Source organism: Hesperophylax consimilis, chromosome 12 (assembly GCF_061612785.1).
Source record: "Hesperophylax consimilis isolate HC1 chromosome 12, BYU_Hcon_1.0, whole genome shotgun sequence".
In the NCBI taxonomy this organism is placed as follows: domain Eukaryota; kingdom Metazoa; phylum Arthropoda; class Insecta; order Trichoptera; family Limnephilidae; genus Hesperophylax; species Hesperophylax consimilis.
In genome coordinates, this window is record NC_142847.1 from 11,778,982 (window position 1) to 11,801,833 (window position 22,852).

At 36.8% G+C, this 22,852-nt stretch overlaps 1 protein-coding gene across 1 annotated transcript; it reads right to left on the bottom strand.

Moving 5' to 3' along the window:
* Nucleotides 1-286: 286 nt before the first annotated feature.
* Nucleotides 287-22,777, bottom strand: LOC149419146 (uncharacterized). Its single transcript, XM_089637699.1, has 7 exons — nt 22,575-22,777; nt 21,647-22,055; nt 18,358-18,582; nt 12,476-12,674; nt 5,987-6,076; nt 4,792-4,938; nt 287-1,155 (listed from the first exon to the last, which is right to left on the bottom strand). Exons 1-7 carry the CDS (start codon nt 22,728-22,730, stop codon nt 960-962), a joined length of 1,422 nt encoding a protein of 473 aa, XP_089493825.1. The 5' UTR covers nt 22,731-22,777; the 3' UTR covers nt 287-959.
* Between the last annotated feature and the right edge of the window lie 75 nt (nt 22,778-22,852).

A 22,852-nucleotide genomic window follows, 5' to 3' on the forward strand; every position in this document is an offset into this window, starting at 1 on the left:
TGACGCGCCCCATTCCTGGCCATATGGGTGTTACACATATTTTGTTTTCGTTTATTGTGTATGTATTATCTTACAATATTTTTTTATATTTACTTTATATATATTCTATGTATAATATGGAGCTCGTGGGATTGCACCACCCTCCCCGAGATCTGGAATAAAAATTTAAAAAAAAAAAAAAAAAAAAATAAGATTGTTAATAAAAGAAAAATTTGCACATTCTAATCTTTTTAACGTGTGGTATTTTAGAAAGCAGTTGCCTAAATGCATACTTGGCTTGTTAGGACATGTGTCACAGTACTCACTGGTTTTTGGTCTGCCACCTTTTACTGCCCCTTTCGAGCAGACCACACAGTTCCGCTTGGGACGTTTTCTTAAAATATGGAGTTTTCCATTGAGCCTGGTCTCTGATGGAGTGAGAATTTTTATTGCCCAGTAAAAAATATTCAAATACAATGAATGTGTAGTTATTGTTATGTATGAAAACAGAGCAAAAAGCACAACCAATCGTAAGTGGGTACTGTATACAACTGAATAGAATCTTTTGTATTTCTGTAAAAGGACCGTTTTATTTTTTAAACAATAAAATGTATACCCATTATTTGTGTCGCCGCTGCGGCGCCATCGGAGTTGTTAGAATGTTTTCTATGTCGCCGTGGCGGCGACAAAGGAGTACAAAAGGTTAAATGTTTGGGGACATAGGGGAGGAAGCAATCGGGGGAGATTATGGATCATGATTATGTGAAAATACTCTCTAGGATAGGTACTATTAACCTGCAAAAATTCAGCTTTCCCCTAATTGGTATTTGTCTAGATTGACTGGGCTTATAGGTGTACTAATTATTTATTAGGTTTATCACAAAGGTGAAATAACAGGATAAAAGCTTAATTTAATTAATAAAAGATAATTATTTAAGTGTTTGGTAGGAAGATCACCACTGCGTTGGAGTGATCAAGTATCACATGTGTCTGCGGTCCTCCACGCTTGGAGCAGATGAGGCAGGGACTTGAGAAGAAGAATTGAACGAGACCTTGGTTTGGTGGGCTGTTTTTTGGTGCCTGTTGCGATGGTCGGAGCGGCCAAACTTCACCCCACAATACTTGCAAGGGAAAGCCTTCACCTTGGTATGTGTCAGCATATGACTCCGTAAGTTCCTGAAAAACAGCAGTTGATGATCTACATTTTTTTATGTAAATACCGGACAAGTGAACTGTCCAGAGTTAAGTGAGACGGTCGCATTCCCAAATAGTGTAGGTAAATTGTAAAGTAGAAGGGAGTGGGAGGGGAAGGATATGGCTATTCAGATCTGGTCATTGATCATGGTTGAAGCCATTTCAAGCAAAGTTTCGATTCTGAAAAGTGGTCATTCACCAGGGCTGATTCTTAGGGGTTTTTATTCTGTAAACACTCAAATGAATGACCGGAACTGAACGGAAATGAATGTATAATAATATGACTATACTACTCTACAAGGGCTGATAAACCACCATTGGAGTGTCCACGCTTAATTTTCCCCATCCGCCAGATGATTCAAATTCCGTAATAACTTATTTATCTTTAAGGCGATGCACTACCTCGTGTAATATTTTAAATTGAGCCGCTATCAATAACAACCCTTACGTAGATGGCGATAAGGTTTAAATTCCCGCTTAACACCATCCGCCTGTTTTTATTTATGCAAGAAAAAAACATGGCCAAAAAATGCCTTTTATTTTATTTTGTGGATGTTCGGGCACAAATATTTAATTTTTTTTCGATCATTTTATAAATAACTTAATTTGCCACATTATACAATAAAGTCATAATCGAAAATGGGTTCGTAAGTAGGAGATTTTGAACTTTAAAGCAGTTTTCATAGGTCTTTACATTATTTTTTTCTGGGCTTATAAAAAGACTTATCTAAAAAATACTCGATTATTTCAAAGGCCAAGATGTATTCTACTCGCAGTATTTAATTAAAGCATCTGAAACATTTCTTCTTCGATGGCGCTACAGCCCATATCGAGCTTTGGCCTCCTGCAACAGTCGCCTCCAACTCCTCCTGTCCTCAGCGGCTGACTTCCAGTTTGTCACCTGGAGAAGCTGTGCTGCATCCCCTCTTACCTCATCTTCCCACCTCAGTCTGGGTCTTCCCACTTTTCTCTTTCCACCTGGGTGACCAGTCAGAATTCTTTTTGGGACGCGTGTATCCGGCATTCTCTGTACATGACCAGCCCATCTCAGCCTGAGGAGTCTCATGTGTGCAGAGATGCTAGGGGCCTTATATATATCGTACAATTCTCTATTGTGCCGGATACGCCACTGTTCGTCCTCTTTCACCGGTCCACATATTCTTCTCAGCACCTTTCTTTCAAAAGTATCCAGCATTTCAGCCATCTTTACTGTCAGTGTCAGCGCCTCACATCCATATGCCAATACAGTTCTTACAATGGTCTTATATATGGTTATTTTGGTTTTTCTGTGGACACTACGTGACTTAAACACTGGCACCAAAGAGAAGTATGTTTTGTTGGCTGCTGTGATTCTTCTTCTGATTTCTGCTGGATCCTCATTGTTCTCTGTCAGGCTGGAGCCCAGGTAGGTGAATTGATCGACCACTTCGTATGAGTAGTTGTCTTTAAATAGTGCACTACTTCTTCTTCTGTGCGAAGGGTTCCTGCTCTGTACCATCATTTTTGTTTTGTCAACATTAACTCGCAGTCCTACTTCCCGCGCCGCTATTTCTAAAGGGTCGAAGACCTCCTTAATGGCTGAAATTGATCTTCCGACAATGTTGATGTCATCCGCATATCCGACAACTTGACTGCTCTTGAAACAAATATTGGAGCCAGTGTCTATTAGTGTTTTTCGTATTACATGTTCGAGCACAATGTTGAAGAGAGTGGGAGCCAGACTGTCCCCCTGTTTAAGTCCCTGTGATACTGTAAATTCTTCCGACAATTCTCCGTCTATTTTGACCTGACATCTTGAGTCTGACATTGTGGCTTTTATGAAACATTTCTAGGCGACCAAATTTTCAAACCAAAAACACATGATTTTGCATTACTACGTATGGCATCGCCTTAACAAAATTTATGTTTTCGTAAATTGTACTGTCTTACGAGATAGTGGCCCGGTATATCAGCCACTCGGTATCCTCGCTATTTAGAACATTCCTCGCTCAAATTTAAGTGGGCTAAATATGCCACTCAAGCCTTGATAAGCCACAGAATAGTTAAATTTATTAGACACAAAGTCACACGTCAAATCTGACATTTTTACGTAAATAATTGAATACTTCCATATCACCGAAATTTACTAATTTTATATGTATGGACTATTATATTCATGGAGCGACGAGGAATGTCGATGTTATCAATTGATAATCAGTCTGAAATAGTCTTGTAAGGGATTTCAAAGGTTTCAACATCAGGACAGTTTATTTTTACATGACATTACATTACATGAATAGTGCACAACTCCGGCAAAACAAATACTACTTAAAATTAGTATCCTCGCATATAGCACCACGCTGATTGAAGTGGGGAACTCAAAAATTCAACCCGCCTAAAAATATTTTAGTTTCATGAAATAGACTGCCGTCCTTGACATATTGAGATCTCCCGATGACAGTAGAAAGAATACATATACCACTCACATAGACAGTTGTTGGGTTTTACAAAGAAAAAATAACATGTTCCTCTATCATACACAATCTGTCTAATTCTGGTGATATCTAGGCTTACGGATTTAGTTCCAAGCCTCGCTAAGCTTGACATTCCCACTAAGCCGAGCTTAAAATCAACTGATATACCAGGCCAATGTGTTCATAAATTTGTAAAAAATATTAATAATCTAACATAAGTAGTTTCCTCAGATTAGCTCAAAGAAATGATTTATTTGATGAATCCATATGGATACGGCGGCACGTGAGAGGTTAATATATTGTAAATGATTGTTTATCAGTTGTGTCAAAGAATGTAATTATCTTATATCAAATAACACATAGGTTCAAATTTAATATAATTTATTTGTGACCAATTGGACTTCCCTCTGGAATTGCCGTCAGTACTTTATGCGATTGGTTATCAAGTAAATAAACCGGTCCAGTCTCTCCTCGCACAGCCGCTGGAGTTTCTTTCGCTAACTTAGTCCAGGGTAGTCCACTGGACTTCTGGAATAGTCGCCATTCGCTATCATCAACTAAACATGCTGTTATCAAGTAAATACACATAAGGGGCCGTTCAAGTATTATGTAAGCACTATAGGGGGGCAGGGGGGTCTTTGCTTTGCATATTTTTGATGACATGGGGGGGTGGGGGGGTGGAGATAGTGATTACGTCAGCACTGCTCAGCAGTAGTTATTTTTTTTTTACACATTGGCAACCCACACATTGTCTATGTTTGAAAACCGAATACATATTCGGGGATTCCCACAAATAATTAATACGTTCAGGTACTCGCTTAGAAGCGAATGGGGGAATTACCGCGTGCTACTCACTTGTCAAAATTTCTTCCATCAATCTATTGTTTCGTTTCAGTACGATTGACGATTTGACGTGTTGTAAGCAAATCAAAGCAAGTTAATATTTGTGTTACCGTTGATCCTCTTTCGCCAAAGTTGAATTGTTTATAAAACAGAATACATTAACAGAAAAATGCATATAGGTACCAATTTTTACGTAAGCATGGGAGGGGGGGGGGGTAAGAGCTTTGCTTACTTTTGGTGACAAGGGGGAAGAGGGGGTAAATAATTGTAATTAATCCGCTTACGTAATACTTGAACGGCCCCTAAGCTAGTTTGCCATTACCCTTTAGTGATGAAGGTCTTGTGGCAGAGGGTGCAGGCGACGTCCTTGAGGCCAGAGTGGCGCCTCTCGTGCAGTCGCAGACCCGAGCAGCTGAAGAAGCTCTTGCAGCACTCCTTGCACTTGTAGCTGCGCTCCTCTGTATGGGTCCTGCCAACCATACTTCTAACGTCAGTCCTGATTGACTAGCAACAAGGGAACCTATTGTTCACTTCGCCTATTGCCTTTAATGTATAACTTTAATTAAGCCTTTTTTCCCACTGAAGAGATAAACCGATTGAAACGGTAGTGGGTGTGTCCTTATGCCCCAAGTAATATCAACATTTTTCGTTCAATGAATAATAAATTTTATCGAAGGAAGCAAACACTTTGTGATGTGACATTATATATTAAATGAAAAAATACACTTTGTAAAACACCACTTTTATTTTGAATTAATATTAACAGCCAACCAGGTTTCGCTTAGCTCAAGCTTCGTCAGGGCTTATTATATCAACTAAAGTTATTTTCATACAGACACATATATATATAGAAGAAAATAAAACAATGAGTGAAAGAGATAGAAATAAAAGAGCAGACACCTTATTAGTGCTAGAACGAGAAAGGATGTATACTGATTACAGGATGGGTAGGAAGGGAGGGGGAAGGGAGGAAACAGTTTTATCAGTTGTTAACGGAATAAATTAAATATTGGACTATCAGTTAAATTGATTTGAATGTTGATTATATTTTATTTATTATTGACGGCTTTTTAATTTCGAGGGCTTCTAAATTGTTCGACCTAATTCCAATTCCATTTTTATGTAATATTGTAGTCCCAGAGGTTTTATCAAAGGAATGGTTAGTTTCTAGTAGATGATTCGCGAATTCTGAAAAAGCATTATTATTTAAACACCTCAGGTGTTCTTTTATTCTTATGTTTACATTCCGGGCCGTTTTTCCGATATAAAAAGCAGAACAATCATTACAATTAAGTTTATATATGCCCGAGTGGCTAAGTTTATCATCAATATCTTTAGTGTTAATTAAGTATTTACCTAAGTTATTATGTATTAGTATAAAAAGCGGGCTTTATTTCTGGAGGGAATTTTTTTACACTTAAAGAAGAAAAGTTATTTTAATTGAAAACGACCGGGACAACTGAAACATTTGTTCTCCGATTTTTAGGTGGATATGAGGTTAAATAAATTTTCGTTACCTCAAATGCTCTTTCATTTTAGTTGAAGAGAAAAACGCCTTGGGGCAGTACTGGCAAACGTACGACTTCTCTTTGTCGTGAACACTCCTCCTGGAAATAAATAAATACCAAATTAAATATAAATCGTAGTGAGAGACTGGCGTATATTTACCCTGCATGATTCATTAAAATTTTTAATAAAAATAGAATAATCAGAGATGTGCAAAATGGGTACCCAAAACCATTTGAAATGCAAAATGGAAATGGGTCAAAACTTTTCCATTTGAAAATGCAAAATGCAAAATGGTTTTTAGAAAAGCATTTCAAATGCAAAATGCAAAATACCTATTTTAAAAATGCATAGAAAATGCAAAATGGTTTCTCAGGTCAAACAATCAAAATAATTATAGAATTTTTAAACAATTTTGTCATTTAATAATGGACATCAATGTAGAACAAACATATTACATGATGGTAAATCCAGAAACACCACGACTACAGATTATGAAACCACAAAAAATTTGCGCGGGACTAATGTTGCCAACGTAAAAACATAGAAACTGCTATCTAACATTTAATATTACAGTGTCATGGCCTCATGTTCAGTATTTGAATCAGTATTTTTTGTAATGGTATCACTCGATTGCCAGGGCTCCTACCAGGGAGCAAATTGACAAATGGAAAGTATCTCTCATAGCGAGGTTGAGGACCGACTGATATTTTGGGCTTATCAAAAAAAGATGATTGGAGATAGTAGGAAGAATGTTACAAAAAAAGCATTTAAAATGGAAAATGCATTGAAAAAAGCATTTAAAATGCAAAATGGTTTTTAGAAAAGCATTAAAAATGCAAAATGGAAAATACCCATTTTGCATTTTGCATTTCCATTTGAAATGGATTTATTTGAAATAAAGCACATCTCTGAGAATAATGAATAACACTAGAAGTACATTCTCTACAAATTTGAATTAGCAAAATTGACAAGATAATAATATTGCAATAACTGTATAAGTATATTAAAAATAAGTACAATTATTATGAATTGTAGGTCGATATCACAAACAAATGTTCCATTTAATCTAACAGCGCTTTCACACGCCTGACATCAAGATCTTTATCTCATTTGAATTTCGTAAACACAGTTTTGTATTGGAAATTTAAATCTCAATTATTATTATTATTATTTTTAAGTTTTTATTCTAGATAAAAGAAAATGACATTTTCACTTATTTAACCTTCCAGCGGGCGCATTGAGAAATTTCCCTTGAGCGGCCGCTTGTCGTAAATTTTACGTCATCGAGTTTTCTTCATGTAAGTGGTGTTTTCTTTATCGGAGCCACTTAAGTCTGCTGTAGTTACTCCAATTATTAAAAAACCACAGCTTGATGCCGACAACCTGGGTAATTATCGACCTGTATCAAATCTGCCTTTCGTAGCTAAACTCCTAGAAAAAATTGTGGCTTCTCAAATAATCTCCCACTTAAATCTGAATAAATTAATCACCAATCATCAATCTGCATATAGGAGGTTCCACTCAACAGAAACCGGATTACTTCGTGTCCTGTCAGATATAACCCTTGCCATAGAGTCAGGTAAGTTAGCACTTATTTCACTTTTGGATATGAGCGCTGCATTTGATACCATTGACCACGACTTTCTCATTAAGAGACTAGAAGTAACGTTTGGTTTACATTCTAACATCAAATATTGGCTAGAATCCTATCTATCCAATCGCTCGCAAGCAGTAAAGGTTGGAAATAAACAGTCCAACTTCACAAAACTCTCTTCAGGGGTACCCCAGGGATCCGTTTTGGGTCCACTTCTCTTCATTCTTTTTACAAATGACGTTGCAAAAATTATCGAGTCATTTGGTCTTTTATCTCACTGTTATGCTGACGATCAGCAAATATACTTTTACTGCTCACCAAATGATATCGACGGCCTAAAAATTCGCACAGCTGAGTGTCTAGAAGCAATCAATCTCTGGATGTCCTCAAATAAACTTAAGCTAAATCCTTCAAAAACGGAGTTTCTCTGGGCAGCCACACATAGACGCCAACATTTAATAGAAAACTCACCAATCGCTATTTCCGGCAACGACGTAACTGCTAAAACAACCGTCAAACTTCTGGGAGTTTATCTGGATTCAGACCTTTCTTTAAAAAGTCAGGTAAATAAGACCGTTAGCACGGGGTTCTTCTACCTTAGACAACTTAAGTCAGTTCGTAGGAACCTTTCATCAGAGGCAACTAAATTACTTGTGAACTCATATATAGTATCACGTCTTGACTATTGCAACGGCATTTATGCAAATCTTCCTAAATGCGAAACTGATAAACTACAATCAGTGTTCAACGCCGCAGCAAGGCTTATCACCGGGGTACCCAAGTTTTCGCACATTTCGGAGCACCTCCGAAATCTTCACTGGCTGAAGTGTCCTGAAAGGATCCAGTACAAGCTATGCTGGATGGTGTTTAAAGCTATCAACGAAATGGCGCCACCGTATATTACTGAGCTATGCATTCCGGAAAATACTGGTCTAAGGCAGTCAAGTCTTAGATCAGCGACATCATCTGCAATTGGAAGGTTGAAAGAGCCTAAGTGAAATCCGAACACTAAGTTTGGTGATCGTGCATTCGGAGTATCCGGCCCTAAGGCTTGGAATAAACTTCCTATGGAATTGAGATGTATAACCAGCCCAACAGAATTTAGATCCAAACTAAAAACTCACTTTTTCAGACACTCATTTCCATAAATCCGTCATTCTATGCAAATATTTCTTTTTTTCATTTTTTTATACTGTAATTGTTACATTATCTAGCGATTCCGTTCATTCAATTTTTCTATTGACTTGCCTACCAATGGACAATGGACAATATCAGCGGGAACATAACAAGTCAATCGGTTTAATTGTTGGCAGATGAATCATCTAAATGCGTTTAAGATTGACGATTGATTTTATTAATTAATTTCATTCATTTAACATATATATCCAGCTAACAATAAAAACACCCTAATATAATGGAACTTCCTTCTTCTTCTGGCGTTAGTAAGATTAGATTGTTAATATTAATTTTAGTTGTAAGTTGCTAAATATGTAAATACTCGTATATATGTCGTTAAGATAGTAGTTATAGGCCTTAGTCGTAAGTCACTAGATATAAGTCTTAGAGATAAGTCAGTAGTTCTAGTATTAACTATTTAAGAAATATATTTGTACAGCGCCCTTGAGGTGATTTCTCACGAAAACGGCGCTATATAAATTAGCCAAATATTATTATTATTATTAAGGTTATGAAAAATGATAATAGGCAGCACTTAAAAAAAAAACTTTCTCAAAAAAAAACGAAGTAACATTCTAAACATACTAATATTTCAAAACAAATATTTTATCGACTTATTTAGTCAGAATCAAAATTCTCTTCCTTACAATTTTTACAAACCACCTCATCTGAAGAATGGTTCTTGCATGTAAAGGACTGGCAACGGCAACACTTCATTGATGTTGAGGATCTTTACTTATCCAGTGCAAATAACCGACAAACACCGCTTTTTGGAAAGCTTCTATTTTCTTCTTCTGTTATCGGTTCAATTGCCCGACCGTAATTCACTTTGATCCCGGAATTCAGCACTTATATATTGCGGCAAATGATTGACATTTGATTTGATTTGATTTGACTCTAGCATATCTCGAAGCTTGATGCTTACGACTAAGTGGTAAGAGTGGGGGAAGCTATAAGGCGCGTCTGTCGTAAATTTTACGACAGCGCGCCCCCGCTGGAAGGTTAACTAGAAATAACTAATACATTACATAACAATATTATTCCCTTTCAGTGTTTTGTTGATTGAGCATAAAAGTGAACAATTTTTTTTTAAATGTACCTATACTTTTTTAATTTTGTCTGGAAGGCAATTATATATGTTGCCCCCCTCGTAACCAATGGATTGCTTGCCATAGTGAGTATATATGGTGTTTAAATGTATGTTATTGTCCTTGTCTCCAGTCGGATGTGCAGCGGGCTTCCCAAATAACATGTATACTGCTAATGTTAAATATAATCTAAGGAAATGGTTATTGGATAATAATGATCTATACTGATACCCCTGAAATGGAATTCATATTCTTAGAAAATGGAAAAACAATTATTTTGTAATACCTGACTACCTACCTCTATTTATGAAACTATTGATGTACTTGTTGATAATACTAATTTGTTCATACATTTATTTTTACTTGCTTATTTTATAAGGCTTTTATGTTTTATGTTGATAATACTAATTTGTTCATACATTTATTTTTACTTGCTTATTATATAAGGCTTTTATGCTGCTATTTAAACTTTTCTGCAATGTAACCAATTTATGTAATTATGTACCGTTCAAATTGTATCTTATGAGTGTATAAATGTTGTCTCTATGTCCCTGCTGACAAACTACAAAAGTAGTTTAGCGGGTTTAAATGTGAATAAATAAAAAAAAAAAAAAAATTGTGTTGCCGTGTAAAATGAGTGTGCACTTGGGACGTTTTAATGAGATCTGTATTTGTATGTATGAGTTTATTATTTATTGTGTACATAAGAAGACATTTATTATATTTATATAATTTTCTTAATGTTAACAGTTTTGTTTATATAAATAATTTTTTGTGGATGTTCGTTGGTTTGAAGTGAAATATTATGCAAATATTTGGATCACGAAACACGGCACTTCGAAACATACACACAAGGCACATCTAAACACGCCCACAAGGCACATCGAAACACGCCCACAAGGCACATCTAAACACGCCCACAAGGCACATCGAAACACGCCCACAAGGCACATCGAAACACACCCACAAGGCACTTCGAAACACGCCGACAAGGCACTTTTTGGGTTATTCTTTATTCTTTATTCTGTGATAGAATTCACTGGGCTACCAGTCGACAGCTGTGTATCACCTGGATGAGGGAATTATCTAGAATACAGTGTCGAGTTCAACAGAAGAAGTTATACTTTTGACTAAATTATTGGAGTTCAACTGGGGCCAAACTTGTCAGCGGTAGTAGCAGAATTTTTTTAGTAAATAAGTTGTACATTTAGATCATGTAATTCGGTTGATAAATAAATACACGTTACGTAACCGAATTTTGTCATTTCTATACGCCTCAGACGGTAACCAGGCTATGGCTGACATCAGCATAATTCTTCAGCAAAGTACGGAGCCACGACATATATCTGTTCCTCGTTCAGTAACAGTTGCTTGAAATGGTCTTGGCTTTATTTAGTGAAGTTCATTTTCCACCGGGAGTTTTTATTTATTTATTTATTTATTTATTTACGGACAAATAGTCCATTAACAACATATTAATTACACGAATAAGTATAACAGAGATGACAGTGAAAGGAGAGCATATATAAATGAGGAGCGAAGACAATAACAATGACAATAATAATATAAAAGTAAGAATGGGAGATAATAATAAGTCAAAGCATGAAGATAGTTCAAAGGGCATTAGAAATTAGACATTGCGTATTGACTGTCGAAAGTCATTTAGGCATATACCACAAAATTCAATGCTTTGACTTGACAGTGAGTTGACAAGTCTCGACATTCTGGACAAAGGAGAATGGTATCCATAATTGGTAGAATGTTGATTGACGAACAGCAATTCATTATTTCGGAGTCTACGGGAAGGGATGTTGAATTGGATAAGTTGCAACAAAGCAGGTGAGTCTGTAATACCATTGATAATCTTGAATATGCAAATCAGATCAGTGTCCCTTCTACGTTTCTCCAAAGAAGAAATGTTTAAAGTTTGTTCAACTTCATCATATGAGTACTCTCCTCTTTCAAGACCCAACCTCCAAGCGATTCCTCGTAGGAAGCGATGTTGTACGGATTCTATGTGACAGATGTGGACAGCATAGAAAGGAGACCAAATAACACTAGCGTATTCAAGGTGAGGGCGAACTAACGAGAATTAACTAGTAATAATATTAATTAACTAGTTTTGAATTTACTGCAATAAAAATGACATGAAGCGACTCTGAATGCATTTGCAAATAATTTTTTTATAATATTTCGGTAATATTATATTAATTATTACATTCAAACTAATGTGCGGAATAAAAGGGAAAATCCCAGGAATATTCAGTGTTACTTCTACATTGATGTGGTCAACGAATGCCCGCTCCATTCATTCCCCGGCGGGATTGATGAGGTTCACATGGCGACGCCTGAGGCCCTAGAGTGGCTCGCAAACCTAGATGTCCCCCTCAGACCCCCCCACCATACGAAAGAAGAAGAATCGAGATTATTAGCGCCTTATACCTATATATTGCCTTTGTAGACATTCAAATTGAAAGTCTCATTTATCACACTAGGTTTTTTGACAAGGATATAACAAGGATCATCAGCAGATCACTACCAGGTACTTTCTCTTCCTTCAGCCTTGCAGCATGAGGATATACATATAATAATATATATATAGAGTGAATTGGCGCAGTATAGACACGACAAATTGTGACCTGTGGTAGCTGCTATCCGCCTTGGTGCGGAAGCGCTTATCGCACACGGGGCAGGGGAAGGCGCGTTCCTGCGTGTGCACCGTGATGTGGTTGTTGAGCCGCGACTGCGTGAAGAAGCGCATATCACACATCACGCACGGGAAATCTTTGGACCGCGCCGAGTGCATGAAACTCACGTGGCCCTCTCCGTGCTTGAAATCTGGAATTATATACAGCAATTTAAGAGATACATTTGGTTACGCCCTTTACTAAATTAAATTTTACACAAGACACATAGAGACAAGACCATTGTACTTTGAAGATGTTATTGTTGTATGTTACGCACTCTTCCTTCACTGCTGATACGAGTAAAAACTCTTATTTCACCGCTGATACGAGTAACAGTGCGCTTTTCGCCGTTAAGCGTGCCTTCGCCGCAATAAGTGCATTTTCCGCTCTTTAGAAGATTATAATACCTTTATAACATGCAAATTCGTCCATGCCATTTCAATAAACAAGTAACGACTTGGTGCCCCCTTTAGTAAATTCCGCAAGTGATTCAGCCCACAGAAGAAGTTGCTCAGAAATTACATTCGGTGAGTCCTCTCACTCTTCTTTACAACAAAATTTCTGATTTGTACAAAAGGTCCTTCGATTAACACACAAAATTTACACATTTATATAACATATATTAATTAGAAAAAATTTCAAATGAGGCAAAGTAACTCCAACACATTGATGTCGGGAAACGCGGATTCTGCGTGATTCGATATAGCTTTATTGCATACATTTTGTGCAAATATTACAAAAAATTTATTTAATCTAATATTTGCACAAAATGTATGCAATAAAGCTATATCGAATCACCTATGAAACCACCGAGGGAATGCAGATTCCACGTAGTTAGTTGCCTTTGTGTAGGGTTGGGGATTAGAGGACGAATTCCCTTGGATAATATATGGTTATTCAGCTAGTTATACATAAAGATACAGATAAAATAAAATATGCGTTAACCCTTCAGGCCTTTGACTGTTATATTTCTTAAAGAAGCTGTAAAAAAATCGGTGAATTTGTGTGTATTTCCGCTTCTCAATAAAATCCAAGGATATGGGATATTTCTGAACGTATCTGAAAACTAAATAACTGTTTTGGTGATAAATACACTTTCAAATATTATAAGAAATAAACTAAAAAATTTGAATGCAAACATAAAAAGTTTTAAAAATGGCTCGCCTACGTTTTTTCGTCTAAAAACTGATCTAAAATTACTGTTAACAAAAAAAACACATATTTTTGTACATAAAAATATATTCTTAACATCGCTTTTTTGTAATTTGGTATAAAAATAATTTATAAAAAATTCACAAAATATCATAAATTTTTCTCAAATTGCGGTCGGATCCTTTGGTTTGATGGAGATGTACATTTTAATTATTCTATGGTTAACTTCTGTATTTGAGTACAAAGCTTGGCGTTTTCTCTTTTTAACACCATTTAGTTAATATTTCTATGAGACCATATGAGTTGTTCTATATGGGTACTAGCTGTTTGTTCCCAAAATAGAACAAATGACGAAAAAAAAAAAAAAAAACGGTTTGGTAAAAAATGAACATTCAGATCCTACGCAGAAAAGTTCCACAATGGACTTGCCTTACTTTAGGGAACTTTGCTTTTCTGTGCAGGGTCTGGTTATTTCAATGTGCTCTCTTCGTCGGCGGTCAATGTAAGACCGATGTTGTAGTTTATTTAAAGCATTCTTGGTGCCAAAAATGTGGTCACGTAGTTTGTCTCCAGCTCTTCGAAATGATACCCAGATTTTATGATAGGGCAAGTCTATCAATTTGGATGCCTATGGTACAAACGCAGCACATCATCAATTTTGATTTAACCCGTCATTAATGGTGACCGGGTATGTCATCAAAATGACAATTCAACACACCTCCAAAAAGTGATACAAAGTCATGAAAAGTGATGAAATCAAAAACTAGGTTTAATAGGTTACTATTAAACCTAGTTTTTTTTTCATCACTTTTAATGACTCTATATCTCTTTTTAAAGGTGTGTTGAATTTTCATTTTGATGAAATATTATGGAACCGTCATCAATGTGTTAAGGAGAAAACTAAAGAAATATAGATGTAATCAGAACAGAAATCTTCTAGTGAGGTGGGTTACTTTCATGTTGGTAATTTTGATCATGTTATTGCAATAAACGCCCGGGTTGCCGGCAATTAAAAAAAAAAAAAAAAATTATTGAAGGCAATATTAACCGCTCTCAACAAAAAATGTGAAACAGAAAAAGATTCGGTCACATTTGAGAATTAAACCCAGGTCCTTTGCCTTGCCAGGGCATTGCTCCGACTACTGAGCTAATTCGACCATATCAATTTCAGTCATTTTTAACTGTATCATACTCCGAATAAGTGCTACTAACATTTTCTTAACATATATTTTGGCTGCTATCTTTATGTATATGACTAGGTGAAATTCCCAGCGATGCCCGGGCTTTACGTAGAGTTTTTCGAAATTAGATGAAGACAGTAATCTTCCTCTTGTTTTTAAGGTCATTTGTGCAAAATTTCATCAATCTCGGAATAAAAAAAACAATTGGATTTATATAGAAATCTAAACTGCGCCACCAGCCCAGTGTCCGCCTGCCATAGACACTCTCTTCTGTAACCATTTGAGTGAGTACGTCAATAACAGAAATATGTGTCTAGCACTCGGCACTTTTAAGCATTAGTTTTGGAAATTTCCTTCCCTCATTAAAAGAAATCATAACTCTGAATTTTAATATGAAAACATATAAACTGATTGTAGTGCTTATATTATAGAGCCAAATAAATTCACCTATATTTTGCCGTTTATTCCATATTTTTTGGATTTATAAAAATATTAGTTCTTTTAAAATTGCTGTATTTAAACTTATTTGGGTCAACATTGAAAATTGTCTATTTCTGTATATTGTTTATGGCCTACTTGATAATCGAAGATACAAATACTTTATATTATTTTAGAATATATATTAAAAGACTTAATTTTTAATAGTAAACAGCTAATCTAAAATTTTTGTATGAAAAATTATTTTATAGAATTTGTGTCAACTTGGGTTCGCGAACTATCAAAATTGAATCCACCAAATAAGGATATTAAATACTTTCACTATAAAAAATTGGGGTAAACTTTTACCTCGTTTTTAATAAGCATTTAAAAAAAAAACTTATGACTCAACTCAATGACAATAAACAACAACTTTTTGCATTTACGATTTTGAAAAATATATTTTATTTAATATTATTTAGGTAAATAATAATTTACGCGAAAATTTACCAACCGACGCACCATTTGACAAAACACCCATATGAAGTTCGCGCATAATTCGCGTTTGTTTGTAGGCTGTGTAGGCAATGCCAACCTAACAATAAAAAACATGAAACACAATCAGAAGCTAGAAATGAAAACAATCTAAATATAATTAATAATAATTAACAAATCTCTAATTTGATATGTACTTATATGTATTTGAGTGGTTATATAAAAAAAATAGACGTGATATCGGAATTTATAACTCATGTTCGCAAACTTATCTAGCTAAAATCAAACCAAAAAATACATTTCATGAGGACGGTGGCAACCCTGAACGTGCCAAAATAAAACACCTCTACGGATGTATAGTACAAGCATTACGATATAGTGCCGCTTGTATATTTAGAAATACTACTACACCAAAATATAAGCAAGTCTGTGGGTGGAATGAATTTGTTGCAGACAAATACGAAAAATCAAGACAAGCAATGCTCACCTGGATTGATAATGGGAGACCGCACAATGGTCCCATAGCGGAGGATAGAAGGACAAAGCGTGCCGCTTTCAAAACAGCTCTAAAACAATGCCAAAGGAATTCGACACAACTCCAGATGGATAAAATAGCAGCGGACTTAGACAATCGGGACTTCAAATCATTTTGGAATAAATCTAATAAAATGTTGAACATGCGTTCCAAAGTCTCTTGCAACATAAACGGAGAAACGAATCCTGAAGTAATCGCCAATATTTTCAAAAAACATTTCGCGACTACCACGCCGACCATCTCCTCAAACGAAACGCATTTGAATGCCTATGATGACATTGACCCTATAGTCACTGCAAACATGGTGAAAACCGCCATTAAAAACATGAAATCCGGAACATCAGCAGGACATGACGGCTTAAGTACCGAACACGTCAAACATGCAGGGGTAGCGATTCTGAAACTACTGGCAACATTGTTCACCGATATCATAAAGAGTGGTTATCTACCCAAAGACATGACAAAGACAATCATAATACCGATAGTAAAATCTAAACTGACAGACATAACTTTACAGGAAAATTACAGACCGATATCCATCGCCACCGCCACCGCCAGAATATTTGAACGAGTTCTCTTAGATCAAGTCGGACTCCAATTGAAAACGAAAGACAATCAGATGGGTTTTAAAACAGGATGCTCCACGGACTCAGCCATATTCTGCGTAAAACGGACATTGGAATACTACAGGAAGAGAAAAACAACAACTTACGCATGCTTTCTGGACCTTAGTAAGGCCTTCGACAGAGTCTACCATCCATTATTGTGGACCAAACTAAAAGAAAGAGGTCTACCATGGAAAGTAGTACGAATTCTCGACACATGGCACCGTCAACAAGAAAACTTCGTTAAATGGAAAGATGGTTTCTCAGAACCCTTTTTCTTAAAGAGTGGGGTCAGACAAGGAGGTTGTTTGTCCCCAGTACTGTTCAACATATATATGGATGAATTAACTCACAGGTTAAATAACGCTGGGGTAGGCTGCCATATTGGAGGAGAATGCATCAACAACGTGAGCTACGCAGACGATATGGTGCTGATGGCACCGTCAATAAGGGGACTAAGAATTCTCTTGAAGATCTGCGAAGAATACGCACTCGAAACAAACATGTTATATAACGCGAAAAAAACAGCACTGCTGGTCGTCAAATACAGAGAAGGACCAAAAAAGATTCCCCCAGCGTTTTTAAATGGAGAACCTCTCATAATAGTAGAAACAACGAAATATTTAGGGCATATCATCACCAACAACTTAACGGATGACGACGACATCGATAGGCAGAGGCGAGCACTGAGCATAAAAAGTAACATGCTCAGTCGAAGATTTCGACTCTGCAGCCCGCAGGTGAAAAGGACGCTATTCTCAGCTTTCTGCACTACCTTGTATACTTGCGAGCTGTGGGCCAATTTCAAAAAGCGAACCATGGAAAGGCTTCGGATTCAATACAATAATGCCTACCGCATAATGTTCGGACTTCCAAGGCACTGCAGTGCCTCCTCGATGTTCATGGAGGGAAGAGTTCCCGGCTTTGCTGCCCTAATGAGATCCAGGGTAGCCGGAACGAGGGGAAGGATCAATAACTCCAGAAACATCCTCATCATCGAATCCCGCCAGACCTCAGGATCGAGCATCGAAAAACATTGGAGAAAAATATTGGCCCCCATAATTATCGCTCCGATGATAAGCTTACAAGATATTTAAATGTTTTATGTTAACACTCTCCATTCTATATAGTTCCTTTTACTTTTTCTTATATTTTATTTGCTCTATCAAACTTACATTTTAAATTATTTGTACTTAATTGTATCTCTGTATATAACATTGTAGTTATATTTTATGGATTGTGTGGGATTGCACTAACCTCCCCACATTCTGGAATAAACAATTATTTATTATTATTATTATTATTATTATATAAATTGATTACAAGATTCTACACTCAGTTTTTTTCTGTTTCACATTTTTCATTTGAGAGTGCTTAATATTGTTTTCAATTCCACAATAAGTTATTCCACTATAAAAATATTAAATTAGGGTTCTATAATAAAATTACGTTTCATGCAAATCTGGCAGTAGTAGAGTTGGCCGAGGTGCTCCGTTGCGCGATGCCTCCGACGACCCGAGGAGTCGTTGAAGACACGCGCGCAGTCGGCGCACGGGAATAGTTTCCTGGCGGCGGAGTGCGTCCGTCGGTGCGTGACCATGTTCCTCACCAGCTTGCCGCACTGCTCACACACCTCTTTCCTCGCACCATTCCCCCCAACACAACCTCCTTTAACTGAAACATCATCTCAATTAGTAGTAGCCAATCTGGCCTCATAAGCTGTATGCGAATAGTGTACGAACTCCGCACCAAACTAAATACATAAATATGCTGGAATAAACAAAGAAAAAATTCCTCAGGTATGTCTATTTGCAGATGCGTTTAACATGCGTTTCATGCACCGTATGGACTTTTGGCAACAAATAGATTTAGTCTAGAACCCAGACATTATGCGAATCTTGCATATACAGGGTGTTTCGGCAAGTACCCGACAAACTTTAACCAGCTATTCCTAAGCACATTTGGAGTAAAAAATGTCATGGGCGCTTTGCTGTCCGGTAACATTTTTTTTCCATTGAAAACAAAAAATAAATAAAAAATCCACACTCCGTCACTATCATTTACATTGTTTCTCGTGTTCAACAGCTGTTATTAGCAAGTGTGTCAAAAAGTGTCCTCGCTCTTTCGTACACACTAAATAAAAATAGTTAAAAATGAGACGAATGGTGCCGTGCCATTTCGTTGTGATTGTAAAAGAGCGCCAACGTAGGTACGTACGTACATTATTCAACGAAACTCGAACAAAATATTGCCAGACGGGTTTTCAAACTTTGACAAAGGATAAAACATTGGTGACATGTGGTGAAAATATGAATAATAAATTTTTTATTAAAAAAAAATGTTACCGGACAGCAAAGTGCCCATAACATTTTTTACTCCAAATGTGCTAAGGAATAGCTGGTTAAAGTTTGTCGGGTACGTGCCGATACACCCTGTATACTTAATTTTAATGTAGTATAGAGTGCATGACTCTGCCAATGGTGCCTAAAAACTTTAGCCGTATTCGTCACCATGACTTGTTGAATACACGACAGAACAGATATTCTAGATCATGGATAGAATAAGAGGAATGGTGATATCGAATGAATTTTCTAAAACAAACTAACTAACTAACTAACCATTGTAACGTCAAAGAGTTGTGCAAGTTTGGATTGCCAGGGTGGTGCCCGATTGTTGTTTTGTTGAGAGTTTTTTCGGGTGGCTGCCCTGCGATCGGTTGGACGGGCGAGCAAAAATAATGCGGGAAGGGAGATCGGAAAACAATACGGGAGACGACGATTCCGCGGTGTGCATGGCGTTTTGCGAGAAAAAATGGAGATTGAAAATAATGAAAAAGATCACGCGGATACCATGAACCGATCCTTCGGAGTCTTTCCGTGTAAATTAACAAAACATAAAAGAGACGTTTTGACTCCTGCGCGAGATCTGCCGGTTCTTAGTTCGAGTGTGGTTGTTCGGGGAGATTGAAATGTTGAAGGATACAGACTTTCCGTGTAGACTAACCAAACATAAAACAAACGTTTTGACTCCTGTGTGAGATCGGCCTGTTCTTTGTTCGAGTGTTGTTGTTTGGTGAGATTAAAATATACAATCAGTTATTTGGATTAAAAAATGCTTTTATTTGTGAGTGCTGTCGGAGTAATGCCTTGGAGACTACACTGGATTACCAAGCATGCTGTCGGGGTGATGCAAAGATGAAGCATCATTGTCCCGTTAAACGTTCAATGGATGCTGATTAATTGAGGATGGCTTCGCGCACTCCTTCCCACGAATCTCTACCCGGAGCTAACTCATACGGATTTCGCGGAGACCTGTCGTCCTGCTTACCGCTGGCGGACTCTCCAAACACCTTCAGACATGACAACATGATCAAGGTTCTTCAATGCTTTTACACATTCCGCCTCCTTGCCTTAGCCCCCATCATAGCCCTGGTGATTGACAAGGGTCCATGCTCATCAGACATGACACCATCAAGCCGTTAGGCAGAGAGGACTGATCACCAAACAACTCTCTCTTGGCACATACTCCTTGCTTCATTCACATTCATGCATCCTCTCATATATACCTCTTCTGTCATTCCGACTCTGAATTTCTAAAACAGTAGATTTATTTTTTATTATCTTTTATCCCGTAGGAGTTGGCAAAAATATTCAATAAATAAAAATACATTTTTGTTAAGGCCAACATAAAGACGATACCATACATGATAAAGTGACATTTTGATCTTTGTGTTTAAGCCCCCGCATACCTAATTTCTACTGATTCATAACAAGCTTCTCGTCAACTCTTAAAACAACGTTTTTAAGTTCAAAAAAAAAAAAGTAATTTTTGAAGATAATATCTGTACATTTGTAATGTCAAAACGTTAATTTTATGAAATTCCCTTCGATAGAAAAAAATCACAAAGTAAGCTCCCAAAATTTTTAAAAACACTTTTGTTCTGTTATTTGATATGTTATAGGCAAGAAAAAAATCGGTGTATCTTATGCTAACTAAAGCATTTGTTGAGAGCTTTACTTTTTTATTATTGCTCTATTTCAACGAGTCGTGTTCTATTACATATTTTCTCTTAATTATTATAGTTTTTTAATATTAGCGCGCTCCCTCTAATATTTGTATTTACAAATCTCCCTTTGAAACCACCTTTGAACGCTTACTACGGGCCTTAACAAACCCAGTAGAAGTAATGTCCAAAGGCAAAATGAATGTATAAAGTCCAGAGATGTACTTTATTTGAAATAAATCCATTTTAAATGCTTTTCTAAAAACCATTTTGCATTTTGCATTTCCAAATGGAAAAGTTTTGACCCATTTCCATTTTGCATTTCAAATGGTTTTGTGTACCCATTTTGCACATCTCTGATAAAGTCGTCACTGCAATTGCAGTGCTTCGTGACGTGCGTGGGCACAATTCTTCAACACTGCAATTGCAGGGCTCCGCCTCTAAGGGGTAACCTTAAAACTTTTTTGGTATTTCCAAATGTTAAGAATGTTTATAAGAAATCTTTTACTGTAAATGGATGATTAATCTGTCGTACAATAATTTAAATAAAATAAAATTGTATGTAGAAGAATTGTTGTAGATTCTCAATCAATCCTACGCTAGCTAAGTCACCATTATTGCACATCAACATTTTCCCAAAATAATTATGGAAATATGAAGAATTCAAATATTGTTATTCGTAAACTGACAATATTTCTCATAAAAAAAATAATAAAATTGAAAGAATGTAGGAACCTTTAGCATCTAATAAGATTTGCGATGCATCTTTTTCTGTACATGAGATATTCTCTTCTTTCACCTCCAGGAGTGAAGGTTTTTCTTCAATTTGGCTGGTCCTCAGGGGAAGATTGTCCTCAACATCGTTATCATCATCAGGCCACGCACCTTCATCCCCCCTTTCCGGAGGGTTCCCCTCTTCCCCCTTGACTTCGAGGGGCGGTAAACTTTCCAACTTATTCCCTTCTCCCTGGATTTCTTCCTTAATATCTGCATTGGTCTCTTCCTTCACTCCTGGTTTCTTGCCGAGATGACTAATCAGAGTGTTGTGGGAGCTCTCGGCTAAATATTTCAGTTTATAAGCTGAGTATAACTTAGAATAACATTTTTGGCACACCTTATCGGGGAGGCCATCGCCTTGCTTTACCTGTGGAAAATTCAAATGCAAAATTACTGGTAAGTAATCGTTAGTTTCATGTTGAATCAGAAATTATTAGTAAATCAACAATCAATTTGATACATAGTCCCGCACTCCACTGACATGTTCCCAGTAAAATCTTGTGACTCCCCATTTGTCCTTGTCCATTTCAAATTAATACTTAAGTCATAATACGTGTATTGTGTGTGCCCGTCGTTCTACTGGCTCAGTATCGGTACTGAATCGACAAAAACTAGAGACACTGCGCAGAAAAGTCCCACAATATGAGCGCTGTAAACCGTAGTGATCTTTACTGTTTTGCGCAGGGTCTCCGGTTTTTGTCGAATCTGACCGTTAACAAGCCAGCGAGACGACGGGCTAGGTATAATTTAGTTTGTATCTGCTCTGTACGGTTGTGGCGAAACCAGTAGGATTTTTTGTTTCAAAACAAAGTGATGTTCTATCACTAATCTTGTGTCGATGGGTTAATAGCTATAATAACGATGGGTTAATAGCGATAATACGAACCTCCAAAGAAACCACAGAAGTAATCATTTCTTGAGGCGACACTCTTACGGAATTGAACTTTCTCTGAAATAAGAATATATTCCTGACGGCGCAATTGCTCAGACAAATTCGACAAGAAGCAGCAACATTTACATACATTTCGGGGATAGTATTCATGTTGTTGACATTAGTTCATTCATTAGTGTCATTCTGACATTTATGATTCTGACAGTTCTAGACCATAGACAACAACTACCATAGATATACCACCATAAAAAAACTATTCTTATACCACTCAC

Coding starts and splice junctions, on each gene's coding strand:
- LOC149419146 (XM_089637699.1), bottom strand. CDS start 22,730: ATGAATACTATCCCCGAAATGTATGTAAATGTTGCTGCTTCTTGTCGA. Junction 12,675..18,357: donor CTGCCAGATTTGCATGAAAC/GTAATTTTATTA, acceptor ATATAATTCCAG/ATTTCAAGCACGGAGAGGGC. Junction 6,077..12,475: donor GCGGATAGCAGCTACCACAG/GTCACAATTTGT, acceptor ATTTATTTCCAG/GAGGAGTGTTCACGACAAAG.